Consider the following 20,438-nt stretch of genomic DNA (forward strand, 5'->3'; position numbering starts at 1 on the left):
GGGCGCTTGCGCGGCCCCGGCCCCGCTCCCGCCCGCCCCGGCGTGTGTCAGCCGGGCCATGGAGCGGCCGCCGCCGCCCGCCGGGCCCCGGGCAGCACCGGCCGCGCCACCGGCACCGGCCCACAAGGGAGGCGGCAGCGGCGGCGCGCCCGCCGGCAGCGCCCGGCTCCGCTGGGTGCAGTGACAGCGCCCCCCGGCCGCGCCGGCCCCCGCCTGCCTCCCGCCGCCTCCCGCCGCCTGCGATGCTCAGTGAGTGGGGACCGGCCCGGGGCCGCGGCCCGGGGCCCGCGCGGGGGGGCGCGGGGGCGGGGCCGGCGGCGGGAGCAGGGCCCGGGCGTCCCGCGGGCCGCCTCGTGGCGGAGGCCCGCAGGCCCGGCCCGGCGCGGCCGGCGTCTCCCGGCAGGCCGGCGGGGGCACCTCGGGCACGGGCGCGGCCCTGGGGCAGCCCCGGCTGCGGACGGGCCGGGCGCGTGCCCTGCGCCCGGAGGTCGCGGGAGGGCCTCTGGTCGTGATATCCTTCTTTCCCTTGGAAAGTGCGTGGGTTTAACAAGCCTCTTCTTATCGCGCCATCTCTCTTCCCTTTTCTTTTTTTTTTTTCCTCCTTTTTTTTTTCTTTTTTTTTTATACTGACAGGAGAAGGCTTTAAGTTTGGCGTCCCTTCAGCGAGTGCCCTTCGGGCGGCGGAGCAGTCCCAGGACGACTCGGGCCCCGCAGGGCTCCCGGCCCCGGTGACCCGGCAGGGCCCGCAGGCCGGCAGTGCCGGGTGGGTCCCGCGGCTCCGCTCGGCCCGGGAAGGGCCCGACGCTGGCGGAGCCCGAGCCGAGGTGGTGTCAGGGGGGTTGGAGGAAAGCGTGTCCCGCAGGTCCCGCCGAGGACAGCGGTGAAGCGCTGCCTGGCACCGGCTTGGGGCCGCGGGGGGGTCGGGGGGAAACAATGTGGAATTGGCAAAGCGTCATTCGTGGATGGTGAGCCAGATCTCGGTCCAAATGCAAATGGATTCATGCTCTTTTAAAATCACAGCTGTTCCCTCTCTGCCTCTTCACATGAATGCCACTGCTCAGCCGAAAGCCTTCTCCGTAGTTCCTGCTATCCTATTTTCCTGTTTTGCACCACTACCGTGCTCTCCAAGTCAACTTGTCATGTTTATTTGCCTGTTTTTGTGAATTGCAGCTGCTGCATGTGCGACATCCCTTGGCTCTTAGGTCATGGTTATCTCCATATAAGTTTATCTTTATGTCGTTTATTCTGAAATTTTGTAAATTTCAGATTATCCTAATGTCACAAAATTAAAAATTGGGACCTATTATTGTTAGTAGGCCCCACATTTCACCTGCGGTGATAAAGGATAAAAGATTATTTTTTGCTGTCCAAAACTGAGGCCTGAGACAGAGTTCTTATTAGAGAATATTCAAAAGATGCTTTTGTTTTATGCTTTTATTAGTTTGGGGGTTGGGTGTTTTTTAATCTAGCTCTCTGATGCTCACAGGTCTTTCCTCAGTCTGTTGGAAGAAAGAGACTGCTGTCCCAGTGTTGGGACAGGAATCCAGAGTCTTTAAAAGCAGTGTTTTCAGTGCTAGTTTTTAAGGTTTTTTTGGTATGTCTGTACTGGGATTATTTCAAGGCCGTGGAATCTGCCTAAACCTGTACCTGTACCCGCATAGGCGGGAAAATAATTTCCTTGGCCCAATGCTTAGTTCACAACTAACTTCCAGATTTTCCAGGAAGGAGGAATTTGCAATGTGTTTTGTGTTATTAGCTTCTGCTCTGTTCTTTTTTTTAGCAGTTCTGGTTCCTCAAAAAAAATTACCTTAACCTTTTTTCAGTGCTCCAGTTTGGAACACTGCAGAAAATGCTGCATTGTAGTTCTGCAGTCACACAATGTGATCTTTCTTCTCTCTTTTCTTATTTATTTTGCTTATCAGTAAAATTAGTTAGCAGCATTAGTATTTATTATTCTCTTCGGCTGTTCGAGGAGAGTGAGACAACTGGGACTTCTGAACAATTGTTTCAAGCTTTATGCATTTTGTGAACAGGGAACTCTATTTGCTTTCAGTTTATTACATATTTTGGAGATTATCCTCAGTTATGAAAGCTAGAATCTTAAAATTGATTGGAAGTTAAAAATTGGAGGCTTGTCCTTTAATACCTTTAAATTCTGCATCATTGACCTGTTGTGAATTGGTGTAGCTTGCACCTTGAACCAGGCTGACAGCATTTTGGGAGGCCATTCTTATGTTTATTTTATGATACACTCTAATTTTGATAAAAGGCTCAATAAAGAATATTTGTAGGAGCATTGCTTTTGCTGTTGCACTTTTCCTGAATGCTTTTCCTGCCTTGGTGACATTGTTCTTTGTAATGCTGAGTGTGAAGTGTAAAGGCAAAGTGAAGGAAGAAGCAAAGACCTGAAATTAGAGTATGGGTGACTGCTGTTTCTGATGTTAATGGGTATTTCTTGATGAAGACACATAGTTCCCTTTGTGTCACCTGGGAGTAGGGAAAAAAATCTCCTTGAGATCCTGCTAACATCCCCTACTGTGACTGCAGAGGGGAGTACACAGAGGAGCAAGGAACTGTACAGATTGCATAAATGCCTTGGTGTGGGCCTGGGCAAATCACTTGCACATGAGTCCGTGCAGCTGGCTGAAATGCAGAATGGTAACAGTACCTTGTGAGGCTTAGTTAAGGGTGTTTTTTAGGTCTTTTAGTTGCTGGTCCATCCTTGGGTCCACTCTACTTGGTGGTCTTGATAAGAGTTCTGTCTTTCCTACAGTTTTGTGCAGCAGAAGTGTTACACTTGAGACAGTGTCTGAGATATAACTTCTTTAACTGCAGGGAAGATGAAAAGGAAGTTTGCTTTTGGAATGAAAGAAGGTTTTGAAAACTTTGTATTTTAATGGGTCTATCTTAAAATGCTTTGAAAACTCCCACCTGTTGATGTCCCTTCCCCACACTCAACAGTTACTTAACCTGTGGGAACAAATGGGAATCTTTTTACGGTTTTCACCCAAGCATGTGGATTTGCAATTCTACATATCTGTTGAAAGTGAACTATTGCTGAAACCTTGCATCCTCATCCACTTGTACCTAACTTCACAGAAGGGTTATTTTTCTAACAATAAGCACTAAAGTGTGCATGGGTATTAGAAAAAAACTCATTTGTATTTTTAAAGCTGTCCTTTTGGTAGAAATAATGGTTCTTACAAAAGGAGGAAGGGCATCCTTGTCTCTCTCAGAGAAGTTGAGTTTCATCAGATTTAGCTGCTCAAACCAGGAAGCACTAGCACTCAGGAAACATTCATGTCATTGGTAGTGGGGCTGTAAGGTGTTGAACTGTCTCCAGGCAGGCTTTACCTGGTGTTGTGATAGGAAGAAACCCCTGTGGCTTAGCTGTGCTTTATTTCAAGCCTTTCAGGTTATCTAAATTTTTGTGTAAAGTCGATGGCTGTTGTGAAGGATTGGTGCAGTCAGCGATTACCCAAATAGCAAGGGAGCTGTAGCATTCAACTTACTGAGGTTCCTTTATTACAGACCAGGGACTAAAAGTAATCTTGGGCTCATTTTGATTTTCAGGTACTTCCAAGTGGTGTTTGTGAGGATGGGTTCCTAAATGTATATTTAAAAAAAAACCTTCAAAAGATTATTTCTGTTTCAAACTTTTGTAAGAGGGAAGCCTGCATAGGTCAAGGCAGATGATAAAGAAGGCTCTGCTTTTAATTTCCCTTTTTTTTTTCCTGGGGACCATCTGAGTGAAGTGCCAGAAATCTAGCTCTAACCTTTAAGTTCAGCCAATAAGCTTTTGCTTCTTGGACTCTCCAAATAGGTTTGCTATATAAAGCATTATGTTTCCAAAATTTCCATCTTTGTATGTTAATTTCTCGTTCCACTGAATCTGCTGGAGTTTTTTTTTTTTTGTTTTTTTTTTTTTTTTGTTGTTGGTTGGTCAAGCAGAGAAACCAGAAAGTGAAGATTACTCAAACTGCTGCTGTCAAAACTCAAGGAGGAGAGATATTCCCTTTTTGTGAGCTGTTTTTAACAAAAAATGCTTCAGTTCACCATTGCGGTTTTAGTTCAGAATCCTCAAAACTGTTTTTGATTCCTCTGTGAAATCAGTAAAATTAGGCAGCAAAATATCTTCAGGAACCTACAAAATGTCTGGGCCATAGTACTGAGAGCTAAATCCCTGAAGGTTCTGTTTCATACCTCAGCAACCAAACTACAGAGATGTTTGTTTTCTATCAGTATCGATGCAGCTGCAGGCTAAGTGGATCTCAGGCTGCCCTGCAAGAGTCTCATCACCTCTCTCTTTCTTTCGAGGTCATGAAACGCGTACGCACAGAGCAGATTCAGATGGCAGTGTCCTGCTACCTCAAGCGCCGTCAGTATGTGGACTCGGAAGGTCCCCTGAAACAAGGGCTGAGGCTGTGTCAGACTGCTGAAGAGATGGCAGCTAATCTCACAGGTAATCCTGTCGTATTTTCCATGACTACTTCTTGGCAGAGTTGTGAGCACGTGTGCTGGCAGCTATATGAATTTGTCTGCGCATGTGGACATTTCTCCTTTGAAATTAAGGAATTTCTCACTGTTAAGTTGACGTGAATTATGAACTTTGGAAGAATGAAAATGTGGGTGGAAGTGTAACAAGGTGACATTCATAGTCAGTGAAACATCAGGCTTAAATGCCATGTGAGGGTAATGGAAATTACATATGTTTTATCCCAAACAACATGAAGTCTGATGAGTAGTGGTGCTTTGGAATGGAAGGGAGAAGAACCTAGATGAAAAAGGAAGTAGAAGCAGGAAATTCTGCTGTACCTTTGTACTCCAGCAGAGTTATATCATGTGAAATTAAAGTGATAAGACTGGGTCTTTTTCTGGCATAGTCAGCTTTGTAGTTGTGAGAAGTCTGCTCTTGTCATTTGGGGAAAAAACCCAAAACCTTCAGTGGATGAGAAAAGGCATGGAGGGTGATAAACTTCCTTCTCTTTCTTAAAGACTTCAGAATCCTACCACACTGCTTGCTTTCCAAATTATGTCTATGACAATTGTCATTGTAATTATTATTTTTGTTTCAACAAACTCTGCTGCTGCTTGAGCACATAGAAGTATTGAAAGGATGAAAGCTATGTGGATGTTATAGAGATTAAATTTACTTGTAAAAGTAATAGAAAATACTGGGCTGACATTTTGGGTAAAAAAGCAAGGAGAAACTTTTTTCTCTCAATGAAACTGCCTAGATTATGACAGTATCTCAGACAAAGGGGAGTGGTGGAGTTACTTGTAATATGACTTAATTTGACAAAATATTAGTAGCTATTTAACTGTGTTTGTGGTTAGATAAGGCTGGATGCAGGAACAGATAAAATACTGTGGTAAAATACTCTAAAGGTATTCCTTACCTTTACATCTTAGTACTTTTCATTTCCTTGCTTTTTTCAGCCTAACTATCAGAAGTTTATTGCAGTCTCTGAAAAAGTACTGGGAAAGATGGGGAAAGAATGAAACCAAAGTAAACTGCTGAATTGTTTTTCAGTGGGAGATTTTTTTGTGAGAAGTGGGTAGAAAGGTCAGTGTCAAAACATGCTCAGAATGTGATACCAACCATATGAGGAGGACACAGAAGTGTCTGAAGTAGTGGAGATGAACTGAATTACAAGCCCCTTGGAAAAAAAAAAATCAGTGAAGAGTGTGAATGTGTGTGTGTTTACATTTTGTCTTTTTTACTGAAAAAATAAAAACTCCACAAAATATTACTACAAAATTTCATGTTAGTCTGTATCCTCTTGCCAGTGCATGGTTTTTGTAGATGGCCATTGAGAATTTAGTCATCAGTTTTCGTTAGAACTTAAAATGGGCTGCTCTCATGCGTTCAGCTGCTTACTGCTTGTCAGATGTGCTTGCAGTGAGCTGTCAGTGAGCATTCTGCAGTTCCAGCAGTGATTGTTAGAAAAATGTCTGTAAAAGTAAACCCAAGCCTGTTACTTAATCTGACAACAGATGCTGGAAATACTTTCTGCTGCAGTCATCTTAGTTTTGCAAACTGAGTAAAAACTGAGCAGATTGCAAAGCCTGCAGTGCTTTATTTTGGGGGAAGTGATCAAATGTGTTTTTCTGAAGATGTTTTTGCTTTTTCCTTAGCAAAGCTCACCTTGTTTTTTATGTTCAGCTCTATTGTTTGACTTTTAAATTTAACTAGCTTGTGTGAATGGGAGACTTGGAGTGGACCTCGGAAGGTGATCTGGTGCAACCTTTTCTGTGGGAGAGGGAGCCCAGATGAGATTATCTAGAATTCTGTCTGATTATATCTGCAGTAAAATATAGCACAGAGCTTCCTTGTGATTATGCCATATTTCTCTAGAAAACAAGAACAATGTCTGAGGACAGTGTGAGTGACCAAGGAACACTGCCCATAGCACTGTGTATGAATATCTGAAATCATTTACAATTGTACATCAGCATACTCACCTAAAATAGGAATCAGTTGCTGTTACACAACATTTACAGTAGTCCCACATTTGTTAGCTGGAAGCAATTCTGCTGGTAGCCAGCACACAAGACCAGGAGGGTACTGTCCATATCCCTGAATTAGGAGTGAGGTCCTTTGAATTTCCTATCAGGTTGCATAGCTGGCTGCACTTACTGGATGTGGAGGAGCAAATATTTCCAATAGATGTTCTTATGACCACTGGGGAAGGTGGAAAAGAAACTGTGGTAGGTTTATTAACATATGAGAAAGATACAGCCAGTGTTTTATTTCTACCAGGTGGAAAATGTGCATGAAATTTTACTCTTGTTTTAGAATCAGTTGACTTCTTGATCCTTTTTGCAGTTCTAATTGGTTTAAAGTTTTGGGAAGGCAAAGAATTCGAATTTATTAGAGCTGTCTGGTATGTAGGGTTAATTTAGCATTTGCTGGATGGGAATGAGCTCTAGCATCATTTACTGAAAGAATAGGCCATAATGGTTACCCAGTCAGAGTGTTTCAGGACAGGTAGACAAAGATGATACTTCACTTTCTGAAGCATGAAGTACACCTTAATTTTGGAATTAAGTTGCTTATGCAGAGAAAGTTGTGTCCTGTAGAAAATACCTTATAAAGTCTAGGCCAATGAGTTGTGCTTGCCTGGCATGAACAAGGTGGCAGGCCATTGCCATTCCTGCAGAAATGAGGCCTCACAGATCTCTGTGAAGAGTTGATTGTAGCATGTCATCCTGTGATAGACAGCGTAAGAGACAGGCCCTCATGTTCTGTATTTCTTGGCTTTTACAAAGAGTTGCATGGGTGACATTGGAAACTGTCAGTGAGTATTCTAGAGTTACTATGTGTGCATATGTGTAGTTTACTTTCTCGTGCTGAATATTGATTATATTCAATTTTACATACAAATAGCAGAGCTTTTTACTTTAGGTATTGAGTAGTACCAGTTTGTGAACGTGGAGTTCTTACCATCTTTGAGTTTCTGAAGCAGCCAGGCTGTAGAAAGCTCAGTGTAGCTGTGCCTTTCAGCAAGTTCTATTCATTTATATCTGAACTGATTTAAGAGATGATATCATATTGGTGCTGGAATCTGGTTTTGTTTTGATTTTTTTTTTCCCAAGAGAGAATGATGAGCTCAGCCCATTTCTCTGTTTCAAGAACTGAATTCAGCTTGCCAAACATACCTCCTGTATTTACATGAACTGAAGGAAGGTAAACCTGTGTCTTAGCAGAGGGAAAGAGAGAGGAGTGGGGGAAGAATAGCAGCAGGCTGCCTGTGTACCATGTGCTGATCTCTTTCTAATTAGAGGCATTGAGATGAGCTGGAGGCTGGCCTATCTCTCTGCAGCGTGTGAACATTTGATAATGTTGTTTATAGACTTCCAGGGCTGTCAGACTTGTGCCTCTGTGCATGAGCCAAGTGCTGGAACAAAAAGCCCCCCAGTCAATCAGGAGTAGAAAGGCAGAGGACGGAAAGTGGTGCAGGGCAAGGAAGACCAAAATAAGTTGAAGTGAAAGTAATAAAAATAGGGGGTTTGGAGGGGACCAGAGTTACGATTTGAAGAAAAAAAAATGAAAGGGAAATAGTGAAACTCCTTGCCCTCTTGTGCTCTGTTTAGAACAGCAAAACTTGGGTTTCTAATCATTGGCATTTGCATGTGCCTGGGGTTCCTTGATGCATGTCTGTAAACTTGTGTGAAGTCTCCTGTGGATTCCAGGCCATTGGCAGAACAGCCAGAGAAGGAGAAGCCAATTCCCTTCCTAAACAGTTCAGAACCGCTTTTTCCAGAATCTGGTTCTGAAAAAGAGTTTAACATGGTCTGAGCAGACCGTAACAACTGGGCTTGTGGTCAGTTGTCAGCTCCCCCTTAACCTAAAATCCTCAGGGAGGAGGGAAGATTTTGGTTAAAAATTACAAAGTGTTTGCGTAGACATTCAGTATTTTCTCCACCACCTCTGTAAGACTTAATAAATGATAATAATTTGTTGTAAATTATAATGACCGGGACAAGAAATTTGAGAATCTGAAGTAGTGTCACTTTAGACCTTTTCATGATGGTTGGTGTGACTCACTGGAAAAGAAACTTTAATTTGGAGAAAGTTGTATGTTGCTTTCTTCATATTTTCTGAGTGTAAAGTTGTAAAACCACAGTTGTAAATCTTCTAAGGGGTCTCTGATGGTTGTTACACTGCACTTCTTGGGAATTTAAGGTTGTATTTGAAAACTTGAAAATGTGTTCTGGGTGGAGCAGGTGAGTTGCTGAGATTTTTAGGGTGGGTTTTAGCTTTCGGTGTATTTTCTCCTTCAGGATCTGTCTAGGTGGTTAATGCCATGTTTAGGTGCTTTGGACTATGTCATACCTGAATGGTTTTAAAGATGAAATGTCATCTGAGTGGCTGCATACCTTGGATTTTATGAGAAGCTTTGTTTTCAGACACCTATGTAAAAAACCTTAAATCCTCATATAAGTTTTGCTTTTTTTATTTCACAGTCCAATCTGAGTCTGGTTGTGCCAACGTCGTGTCTGCAGCTCCCTGCCTGGCAGAGCCCCAGCAATATGAAGTACAGTTTGGACGATTACGCAATTTTCTGACAGGTAAATCAAAAAACACAGACTGACTTTTTTTGTCATTGAAATGAGTAAAGGGTAATATAGTAAAATTTGAAATCATGTCTCTAACAATGTTTTGATTTCTAGTTTTGAGATTTCAGTTAAAATAGAAATATTTCATTTTTCTTTTTTTGGTTGTTTTCTATGTGCTGAATAGCTTTGCGTTTTATAGATGGCTGGCTCTTTGCTCTTTCTTGTTCAAGCATTTGCACTTTGTAGGTCTTCTAGACAACACCATATTTACATAGGACAGGAAGGAAAATCAGTGTTTTATGTGAAAGGCAAGTAACTGAGAAAAGACTGTAGTTCTCTGTTGTATTCTAGTTTAAGGTTTTAAACTTTATCCGTAATTGGCTTGTTTTTATGATGGTCTGGATTTCTAAGGGAGAATTTGTTCCTGTAAATTTAGCTGTACTAGCTTTGAGACTGGAGCAATACAGCAAAGTAAAAAATATCTTACTCCATAATGATGCAGAAGTCAAATAATTATTTAAATTTTTTTATAATTATTCTATATTTTTTAACAAGTACTCTTGGGAATGTCCTTATTTCTTCTATAAGTCTCCAGCATGGGAAGAAGAAAGCAGACAGAATTTTTAAAGAACAGTACCAAGGAAAGTGATGCTGTCGCACACAACATTTGTCCAGTATAAGGATTTGATCCCACTGTGCATAACATTGGGTTTATTATTTCTGATAGTTTTGGAAGGGAAGAGAGCAGGAAGGCAAAGGCAGAAAATTGTGAATTCTTGGAGCCTTGTCATCTACAGCAGTTCAATACCTTTGCACTTTAGTAGCTGAAGTAAATCTTTATGATTTAATAGATTTTTAGAAGTATGATAGCTCTGTTCAGTGCTTGGTGAAGGGCTTGCTTAATGCTTGATGAAGTGCTAGGTTTTGGTATTCAGGTAGACTGCTTTCATCTTTTTTGTCCCCGTTGCTCTAGTTTGATATCTTACACAGATGAACTACCTCTGTTTGTTCAAGGGAGTAGCTTGCCAACCAGCCACAAGGCACAGCAGGGCACTTCCCATTTCTGTGATGCCTGCCCCACTGAGGAGTGGGCAGGGGATTAGTGACACAGAGCAACTTAACTAAGCAGTCTCTAGTTCAACCACCTGTTCAAAGCAGGGCAAGATGGGTGTTTGATCAGGTTGCTCAGAGCCTTTTCCAGTCAGATTTAGAAAATCAAACAACTCTGGAGATTGCTGTGCATCTCTGGGGCCCTGCTGCAATTCAGTGAGAATTTCCCTTGCAGCAGCTTGCCTGTTGTCCTTCCATTGAGCACCTCTGAGAAGAGCTGGCTCCTTTGCCTCTATAATGTCCTACTGGGTACTGAAGGCAAGCAGTTGAATGCCCCCTTATTCTTCAGGCTAGGCAGACCCAGTTCCTGTAACCTCTTCATATGTTCCTAGGGAACATTTTCTTTGTTCCTGTTTCTGCTAACTTCCCATATCTTCCCTTTTTCCCCTACTGCAAAGTGAGATCCTTCCTCTTGTTTCATTTTTGGGCTAGTGCCCCTGGAGAAAAAAAGAGACCTGCTGACTGCTTAGAGCTTTTACTACATGCAGACCACTGTTTTCACTGGCTTTGGCCCAGTTTCAGTGGGACGAGAAGAAGAGTGATGCTCAAGTATGCAAACATGTATGCATACACTGCACTCCATGCATAATCTGTAGTTACTCCTGTAGAAATGAGACAGAGACACAGTATGGACTAGAGAAAGTCTAGCAGAGTGCTCAACACGAAGGAAAAATAACCTAATGGAAAGGGAGAAAAGAGATCATGCGTTGGTGAGTGGCAGGAGGGAAGAGCATGTTGAAAAGCAGCAATGCTTTCTGCATTTTGAGGATCAGCAAATGTTTGAGGATCAGCAGTGCCTATTTGTTTTCCAGTAATTGGGACCATTTGGTCCTGTCGTAGTAACTCATTGTGGCCCTGTTTGTTGCTATGGCGTTGGGCAGGCTCTGCTCCTCACAGCTCCCTGCAGCTGGCAAACAGCCCCAGAGAAGCTGGGGAAGGAGGGGTGGAGCTGTTGCACAGAGCAGCCTCTGCAAGGTACTGCACAGCCTAATCGGGGTTTGTTACACTGTGTACTAGGAATTACTGCTGGGATTTGCCTTGGCAGAGAGAGAAAAGCATGTACATGGGCAGGCACAGAAATAAAACAGGAGCACAGCATATTGCAGTACATTTTGGAAACTGTAGCTTCCTTTCCCCTGAAGACAAATCAGTTCCATCCAAAGCGCCACACTCACGTTTTACTGAAGCTGAGAGAAAAAAAAGCTCAGGCCAGCTAAGCTAGATAAATAATTTTGGCTTAAACACTTAAAATACTCTTTTAAATATAAATAATACATTTTAAAGTTCATATATCACAATAAACAAAGGATACAAAGAGCATGCTTTTTCTTTTGAAATAAATGGGGAAAATTCAACTGTCATGTATTTTATGAGGTGGTATATTATTAGTTGTCCCACACCTGAAAAGACATTAGAAATATCTGCATTTTGTTCTGACAAGGTACCTCACTGATGTGGCAATCTCTATTGTACCTCTTTTAGATGACAGAAGTTTGCTTAGATGTGACAGCAAATGTCTCTTTTTTGCTTGCTTTCCAATGTCACTGTCAGGGCTTTCTCAGTAGTCATCCTTGCTCTGTTTTATTCCCAATAGGAAGTGGTTTGAGAAGTCATTCAAAGTTTTTTGGTTTTTTTAATATAGATTCAGACTCTCAGCACAGCCATGAAGTGATGCCTCTTCTATATCCCCTCTTCGTCTACCTCCATCTGAACATGGTCCAGAATGGCCTAAAAAGCACAGTGGACAGTTTTTACAGCCGCTTCCATGGCATGTTCCTGCAGAATGCCAGCCAGAAGGATATCATTGAACAGTTGCAGACTACCATGACTATTCAAGATATCCTGTCCAACTTGAAGCTCCGGGCTTTTCTGGACAACAAATACGTCATCCGCCTTCAAGAGGACAGCTACAACTACCTTCTTCGCTACCTCCAAAGTGACAACAACAACGCCCTGTGCAAAGTCCTGACCTTGCACATTCACCTGGATGTGCAGCCTGCCAAGAGGACTGACTACCAGCTCTATGCCGGTGGGAGCTCCTCACGCAACGAGAGCAACGGCCTGGAGCCCAGCGACGTGCCAGCTTCCATTCTGCAGAATGAGGCAGCGCTGGATTTACTGCAGGACAGCATTAAACGCGTCAAGGACGGGCCCCCTTCCTTAACCACCATCTGTTTCTATGCCTTCTATAACACGGAGCAGTTGCTGAACACTGCAGAGATTTCACCAAATAGCAAGCTGCTCGCTGCTGGGTTCGATAATTCATGTGTGAAGCTGTGGAGCCTGCGCTCCAGGAAATTGAAATCTGAGCCCCACCTTGTTGATGTGTCCCGCATCCGTTTGGCTTGTGACATCCTGGATGAGGAGGTTTGGATACCCTTTTTCCCCCTTCTTCCCCTTCTACTGGCCTGCTTTGAACATGGAGTGTTGAGTATGTAGTCATGTGCTAGGGAACTCTGAGGCTGTTGCACAACTTGCCTGCCTTGATGAACAGATTTGATAACCTACTGTCATCCTTGTTCTTCCCTGCAGTGGTTGTAAGTGGTAAACTGAGGTGCAATCAGTCTGTGCTTAGGTCATAGATTGTTAGTCCTGGGTGCTGATGCCCTTCCTCCAGCTGTCCTGGAAGAGATGACAGTAGACAGGCAGCCCAGAAAGGACAGATGACTAGAGTAGGCTCTCTTCCCTGAGGAGCCTTCTTTGGGATGAGAAGTAGCTCAGAACAGCCAGGCAGAAGGGTGGAGAGAAGGGCAGACGCACAGGAAGAGGAAAATATAGACACGGTAAGGAAAAGAGCTCAAGAAGTCTGATCAGATGCTTGTGTGCAAAACTGTATTTCAGGTGTCACCTTAATTTACCAGAGGTCAAGAGTTATGGAAAAATTATGCAAAATGTCTCTGTTAAGGAATCTGAAGTAGAAACTTCTGAGGTTTCCTACTCCAGAATGCTGGAGAGAAGAACAGGGATGTGTGTACCATTACTTCACATGCAGTGCTAGGTGGCACCTTTTACTTGACCTTTTTTTTTTTCTTTCTAGTCACAGCTTTTCTTCCCTCTCCACACAACTGCCCAAGTAGCAACTTCTATCTGGTTAGAGATCAAAATTTTGACTCTTCTGTTATTTAATCACTCTTCTCCTAAACAAAAAAAAAAAAAAACAAACTAACTCATTTGTTCTTGTGTTGAGTGTTTAGCAGGAGAGACACCCTTTTTTCTACTTTTTTTCCTTCTAAAAAATATTTAATGGCAAGGTTCTATTTAATTTGGAAGAGTGCCGAGAGCTTGGTGTATTTAGGGATCTGTGATTAGGGATTGCTTTGTTAAACAGCTTGAGAAAAGAGGCAGACATCAAGGTGAGACAGCACAGCAGCATGTTCCCTGTGTCCCAGGTTAGCCTTTTTGCAGAGTGAGCAGGTAAGTGGGTCAGACTAGCCCAAAGTAGAGTTATGAACTCGTTTTCATTGTAAACTGCAAGAGTTCACAGGGCATGTGACTGTGTATTGCCCATCATAGAAGCCAAATATCAGCACCTGCAACAGAGAAAAGTTTGGTAAATCAGCAGGTCACCTTCTTTGGCTCTGGACTGTGGAAAAGTGAGATATTGCCAGGTTATCAGGAGTGTGTGTATTAACTTTTTTTGGCATGTAGTCATAGACTTGCTTATGGTACATGTATTAGGAGACAGCCATGGAATCCTGGAATTCATGGAATCCTGAATAGCTTTTGGTGGCTATTGGATGTTTTGTGCACAGGTCTGCAGCAAAAAACTGGTCAAAACCGAGCACAGATCAAAGTAATCATTGCCCTGAATAATTTCCACCACTGACAAAACAAATAGTCACCTGAGCAGGAGTTCAGAATTGAGGAGGATACCAATACCAGCCTCAACACAAATTTGGTTACCAAATGCAAATGAAATCTCCTTGACTACAAGGAAATAAAATCAGTTATCTGGGAGCCCTAAGTGGAAATACATGGGCACCTTACAGCATTGCAGGCGGGAACAGGCCAGCAATTGCATGGATTCCATGGGAGAGGAAGCCATAGATACCAAGACCAACCAGACTACCTTGACTGGGCTGCAGCTCAGTGTGAGCAGGGGCTGTATTTCAGATTGTCACTGCAGTCTGATCAGCAGCAATTCAAAGGGATAAAGCTGATTCACACTTTGACAAAGAACAAAAATTCTGAATGCACTTTGACATTACTTCTATGAGTTCTATGGAATAACTTATGAGGATGTTAAAATTGGGTTTGGTTGATTTCTGTGTTGTATAATTAGCTTTGGATAATGTATTTAAATAGTAATGCATTAAATAAGTAGTCTTCAGCCTAGTTTTTTTATTTTTTGCAAAGAAACAGATCCTTCCTTTTGTGCAGTCACTAAGGCCTAAAATCATGCTAGTTTCAGTGGATGTTGTTCAGGGTGGCACTAAAGCTACTCTGTTGGGTTTATCAATTCTTCTTGTGAAGGAGTGTGTGTGTGTGTATATATATATATGTAAACCAAGGTGAGACTTAGCAAATGTGTTAGAACAAGATTTTTCCTAGTCTGTGTGAAGCCTTTGTGTCACAAAGGTCAAAATCATCTTCTAGGTGTAGTTTTACTAAATTTTGCTCAGTGTCATGCTGCAGTGTACTTCACTAGTGTAGTCTTGCTTCTTGCAAATAAGAGAGGCTTATTATTTTGGAATACAGTAATTCTGTTTTCTGTATAGTAGCATCTCACAAATGCCACTTTATAGTCTCTCTTACTTTGGGTCCAGTATAAAAATGGAGTTTTGTAGCTGTACAAATGAAAGTATTGTTTGTCTCTTTGCAATTTTACCATGCTCATTGCTGGTACTCCATAAATCAACATCAGAAAATAATGCTCTGTTCCAAGCGACAACAGTGCCAGCCTTTAAATCCTGTGAAGACTAAGACTTGACCCCATTTAGCTCTGCTTCTAAGGTTCTGCTTTTAAGTGGCAGTGGTCCTTCAAGTGATAATGAGTGGGAATGATGCTGGCTTGATGGCAGATAGGAGGGAATTCTGGAAGTAGCAGTAAAAGTTGTCCTGCAAAGTGTGCCATCCTTCTTCATTGTTCCCTGCTAGGGCATCTCTGCTACAGGCAGATATGAGGTCTTCCTTTTGGCATCTTTAGAGCACTGCAGGATGAGAGAGATTATGAACCCAGGAAAACCTGTTACTGGTTAGAAAAAAAAAAGGGAGGAATGTGAGCTTATGGTGTTTTTCTTTGAGGCTATCATTGTTGCTTTTTGAGGCTTGGTGGCTGCACTTGCAGCTGCCTTGCTAATCTGGTCAGCAGACTAACTTGGATAGGGAGGAAACTGAAAAATGTGGTGACTCAGGAGCATTATAGATGTGCTGTTTTCAGAGAGCTGTGACAGGAGTGTGCAGTTGTGCTAAGTGAGTGTCAAACAGAAAGATAAGATTTGCTACCTGTGACCATATAGGAGTAGGAGTTTCAATGCTGCAAAAGGTGTTGTCAAGTCTCCTGGTACAGTAATACAAGGAGGGAAGAGGAGGTGCTTGCAGACAGCCCATGTAGCCTTGTATTTGAATGCACAAAATTAAGTACCTGGACTTGCAAAATTTGCAGAAACTGTAGTACAATACAGGCAGCTTGAATGGGCAGTGGTAACTTGTCAGAAATCTTATGGTCATAATTAAATAGTACAAAATGCTGCGGGTATCAGCCATTCTCCTTTAATGTGGCAACACATCCTAGAGATGCTGTAGATTCCAGTAAGCCATGCTCTACCTGAGGTAGAAAAGCAATTTGAATAAGAATGGTGCCTTGCATGCCAGAGCCTGCAGTTTGTCTCTGCCTCACCTGCATAGCAGAGAGGAAGTTGGCTCCCAGCCCCACCATAACGCTCCCATGGGCACTGAGGAGAAGCAGCATTGTTAAAGATGGCTTGCTGCCTACTACGTACTGTGCTGTTGAGATGGAGAAAGGCAAGGAGATGGCCAAGTCAGAGTTTGCTCATCTCCAGCATGAAATTTGAAAGCACTGGAGGAGAAGCACTTCCTGGGCTATTGCCAAGTCTGAAGCCAAACTGTCTATGGGTCCTGAGGCCTGGGGTGGGGGTGTGGGAGATAAAGAGCTGCTTACAACACACTGACTTCTGCTGCTCTGACTTCTGCTGGTTGTCAACAGTCCAGCAGCCCTGGGGAATTGGGTTTCCTTTCAGGGCAGGAAGTGCTCCTTCTGCAGGAAATGGGCCAGTTCAAGATGATAAATGATAAAGGGGCTGCTCACAAACAAAGGGATGTTGTGTTGAATTTGATGTGCAGAGATTGTCTGTGAATGAGTGTTACTGATTCAGTACTAAGGAAAAGTGTCCTCCTGAGAGCCCTGAGGAGGGCTGTCTCAGGCTACTACGCAGTTGTACCCCAAGCAAGTGTCATCTTGTACTGTCAGTGAGACCCCTGCTTGTCAGGCAAGGACACTTCTGAGATCTCTTGAAACCTGTGTAGTCTGTAGCCTTAGAGTGTCAGGAGGTGCTCCCTGAGTAGGCTTTTAGAGACTCTTACCATTCATCAGGAGACACCTTTAGCTCAGCTCACTGAATAGTCTTTAAACACAAAAGTCTTTACTTGTTGACTATCTGCCCTGGTACTTGAATTAGAGAATAACAGGATAGAAAGGTTTCCAGTGCCATCATTTTTGTGATTGTTCATCTTCTCCTGCGTATCCAAAATAGATACATTGGCCTAAATAAGCTGCATACATTTGCTATTCTCAGAGGTGGTTCTTGGAGGGTGAGGGTGTGAAAGCATCCTGATGGAGCTTGGAGGTAGAAATAGGTGTTAGAGACTTGCTGCATTTCTGTTCACTTGCAGGATTGAGAAAGAAGGTTAAGCAGACAGCTTGTCAAATATACTTTGTCTTTCCATCTCCTGCCTTTTGTTTGAGATGTCTGTGATTGTTTCCCTCCTCTGGGAGATTCACTTCCAACAATGACCACACAAAAAGAGTAGATGCCAAGAACTGCTTTCAACATCTTAGCCAAGTGTTTCTGTAGTAGAGTGGATAGAGACTATGCATATGTTTTGCTAAAAGCATATTTTAGCAAAAGGAAAAATGTCATTAAATATTTTTTCCCCTCTGTGCCTGCATTCTCAGGTTAGGATGCCTTCTGGACCGAGCATAAGGCTACCAAAATTAAAGTCTTATCTCACCATCTCTTTCAGTATTCACTTGTAGCAAATGTACCAGCAATGTTGGTGTCTCAGAGTTGCACAAACTGTGCCACATCTAAAGTAAATAAAGGAAATAATCTAACTCCTTCTGTATTAACACCCTCCTGGTTTCCTCGTGGAGGTTTTTATATTTGTTGAACAGATAAACATGCTTTCCTTCCTTGTTTCTTTTTCTTCTTCATGACAGGAGGAAGAGGATGACAACGCAGGCACAGAAATGAAGATCCTGAGAGGACACTGTGGACCTGTGTATAGCACAAGGTTCCTTTCAGACAGTTCAGGACTCTTATCTTGTTCTGAGGACATGTCCATCAGGTACTGGGACCTCGGAAGCTTTACAAACACTGTGTTGTACCAAGGACATGCCTATCCTGTCTGGGATTTGGATATTAGCCCCTGCAGCCTGTACTTTGCCAGCGGTTCCCACGATCGCACCGCGAGGCTCTGGTCGTTCGATCGGACGTACCCGCTGCGAATATACGCGGGCCATTTGGCCGACGTGGACTGCATCAAGTTCCACCCCAATTCCAACTACTTAGCCACGGGCTCCACGGACAAAACCGTGCGCCTGTGGAGCACCCAGCAGGGCAACTCGGTGCGGCTTTTCACCGGGCACCGGGGCCCCGTGCTGGCGCTCGCCTTTTCCCCCAACGGTAAGTACCTGGCATCGGCAGGTGAAGACCAGCGGCTGAAGCTGTGGGACTTGGCATCAGGAACTCTTTACAAAGAACTGAGGGGGCACACAGACAACATAACCAGCCTTACTTTTAGCCCTGACAGTAGTTTAATTGCTTCGGCGTCGATGGACAATTCGGTTCGGGTCTGGGACATTCGAAACACGTACTGCAACGCCCCTGCAGATGGGTCTTCCAGTGAACTGGTTGGTGTATATACTGGACAAATGAATAATGTACTGAGCGTACAGTTCATGGCCTGTAACCTTCTTCTAGTGACTGGAATTGCACAAGAAAATCAGGAACATTAATTTTGCTTTTTGTCTTAGGGAAGTGGGTGGGTGTCTTGTATGCCAGAGTCCATTGCAAACTGAGATTACTGACTGTGAAACACTTCTCTTCCTCTGCCCCCTTGAAAGGCATGGTTCAGAGTGATGCAAATGCTTTAAGATGTCTGTGCTGTTGAACAGAATAAGGAAAAAAAGGAGGATTGATGAAAATACATACACATTTTAACTTTTTACTTTTAGGAATGGGAAAAAGGGGAGTAAATCCAGTAACTTGAGGAAACTGAAAGCCTGGCCCAGACAAGTGAAACTGCCAACCAGATAAGCTGGTGACCTGCACTTAAATATCCTTCATTGATTGATGGGCACATCTTATCTACTGTTAATTCGGCTTGAGTGTGTGGAGAACTACTGGCTCAGTGGTTTTTGTTTTGTTTTGCTTTTGCTTTCCTGGTATTGCAGAGGACCAGCATTTTTAAGACCCTTCTATTAAAAGAACATTATGTATTTTCTACAGTGATAGTAGTCCTAACTATTTCAGCTCCCTATAGCACTTCCGGAATATTTTGGACTAAATAAGTAGAAAATACCCTTGTTCTTTTTCAGTAAGGGCAAGGAAATCTGACCTCAGTTGGGGCCCATCTCTGCATTGTTGTTTGGGTTTGGTTCCTGGTACTAGCTGTGATTATGTGTATTTATGTTCCATTAATTAGGAAATTTTTTGATCTGGTTGCACTGTGTTTTGAGGATGGGAGGACAGTGGGGACAGAGTGGTGGCTTTAAGAATAACAAACAACTTGCCTTGTCTGGAGGGAGGGCACCATAGAATGGAAACAGCCACGTTTGGCCTCCCAAACGTGGCATGGCAACCCACCACTGCGCCTCACAGAAAGATTTCCATAAATGGAAGTTGGCAGTCTAGGGAGAGGGGGATGAGGAGAAACACACAAAGTGACATGGGAAAAATAGTATTAATAAATTATTGTGTGTACACAGAGGCAGCTCTGCCAGTGTTGGATTTTTCTCAAATGTTGCAATACCGGTTTCATGAACATTTTGTGAGATAAATCATCAGCATTTACAAGGATCTGCAGAAAAAGCACGTTCTAGTTTGTCATTTGGAGAGATTAAATATTTCTGCTTTCTGGAAAGAGTTATTTTGTATTTTGTTTTCTATTAAAAGCATTTAGTTTAAAAAGAAAAATAAAAATTGTTTGGTCCCTTTCTGGGAAGTTCACTCTGACTTGTATGAGAAGAAGAGGGCAGCAGCTTCCCCTACACCGCATGAGACAGATGCCCTTGGAGGCTGAATCTGGTGGTCTCGCTCACTTGGTGCTGTTTTGATATCACCCTGCTTGCTTTCCACAGAGTTGATGGGACACATCATGGAATGGGATATTGATACAGCTTTGTAGGCCAGCTGATATGTATGGGGAGGATCTAGGTACCCCCTGAGGTTAGCACTGCACCTGAAGGCCTCAGTCTGTAGTACTACATGACCTTTACTTTGTGGTTTGATGTGTCAAAATGCCTCTTTCAAGCAGCTGTCTTCTAGACAGACTGTGGGTATTAAATGATAATTCCCATCAGCTTCCCTCAGCCCTGCTGCATTTTCATGAGAAAATTCTCTTGGATGTCTAAACAATCTGAGAGTTTAGACAACAACTCACAGTTGCCATTTTATTTTATTGTGTATTTACAAAACAGTAAGCTACAAAAATTTTTTACCAGACAAGTGTTTGACCTTTCTGACATTAACCCCGGCATGTGCTGCAGCTCATGCTGGGAGTACCAGAAACCCCTCTGTACCCCTTGGAGTTGAATGGCACTGCTGATCTTCTGATGGTTGCATATCAGAAGTGTGAAGCAGCTTAATCCCAGACCAGGCTTGGGCATGTTGAGGAAAAATGTATGGAAGACAGTAGTGCTGCTGATGCTTTGTGCTATGCAAGTCTCTAGAGAGACCTCCTTCAGCTCTGTTGAGTCAATACTGACCAAACACATGGTATTTTTCAACCTGCAGTAATCCCTCTAATTGTTTTGAGTGGTCTGCTGGATTCTGTAGATTCTAGCCCAAAGATTTTATTGTGAA

General features: G+C 43.2%; 1 protein-coding gene across 4 annotated transcripts; it reads left to right on the plus strand.

The window, feature by feature from the left end:
- The first annotated feature begins 32 nt into the window (after nucleotides 1–32).
- Nucleotides 33–19,570, plus strand: TAF5L (TATA-box binding protein associated factor 5 like). Of its 4 annotated transcripts, XM_074537470.1 has the most exons (6): nucleotides 33–249; nucleotides 634–824; nucleotides 4,318–4,462; nucleotides 8,971–9,075; nucleotides 11,816–12,540; nucleotides 17,573–19,570. In XM_074537470.1, exons 1-6 carry the CDS (start codon nucleotides 243–245, stop codon nucleotides 18,368–18,370), a joined length of 1,971 nt encoding a protein of 656 aa, XP_074393571.1. In that variant the 5' UTR covers nucleotides 33–242; the 3' UTR covers nucleotides 18,371–19,570. The 4 variants fall into 4 exon arrangements, with proteins under 4 accessions (XP_074393571.1, XP_074393572.1, XP_074393575.1 ...); XM_074537471.1 differs by lacking the exon at nucleotides 634–824 and having other exon boundaries at nucleotides 116–249; XM_074537474.1 differs by lacking the exons at nucleotides 33–249; nucleotides 634–824 and adding an exon at nucleotides 396–533.
- The last annotated feature ends 868 nt before the right edge of the window (nucleotides 19,571–20,438 follow it).

The sequence above is a fragment of the Zonotrichia albicollis genome, chromosome 3, assembly GCF_047830755.1.
Source record: "Zonotrichia albicollis isolate bZonAlb1 chromosome 3, bZonAlb1.hap1, whole genome shotgun sequence".
Classification (NCBI taxonomy): domain Eukaryota; kingdom Metazoa; phylum Chordata; class Aves; order Passeriformes; family Passerellidae; genus Zonotrichia; species Zonotrichia albicollis.

Bases quoted from the DNA above. Each gene is read 5' to 3' on its own strand.
- TAF5L (XM_074537470.1), top strand. The intron at 9,076-11,815 runs GTAAATCAAAAA...TTTTTAATATAG, and splicing joins ATTACGCAATTTTCTGACAG to ATTCAGACTCTCAGCACAGC. The intron at 12,541-17,572 runs GTTTGGATACCC...TCTTCATGACAG, and splicing joins GTGACATCCTGGATGAGGAG to GAGGAAGAGGATGACAACGC.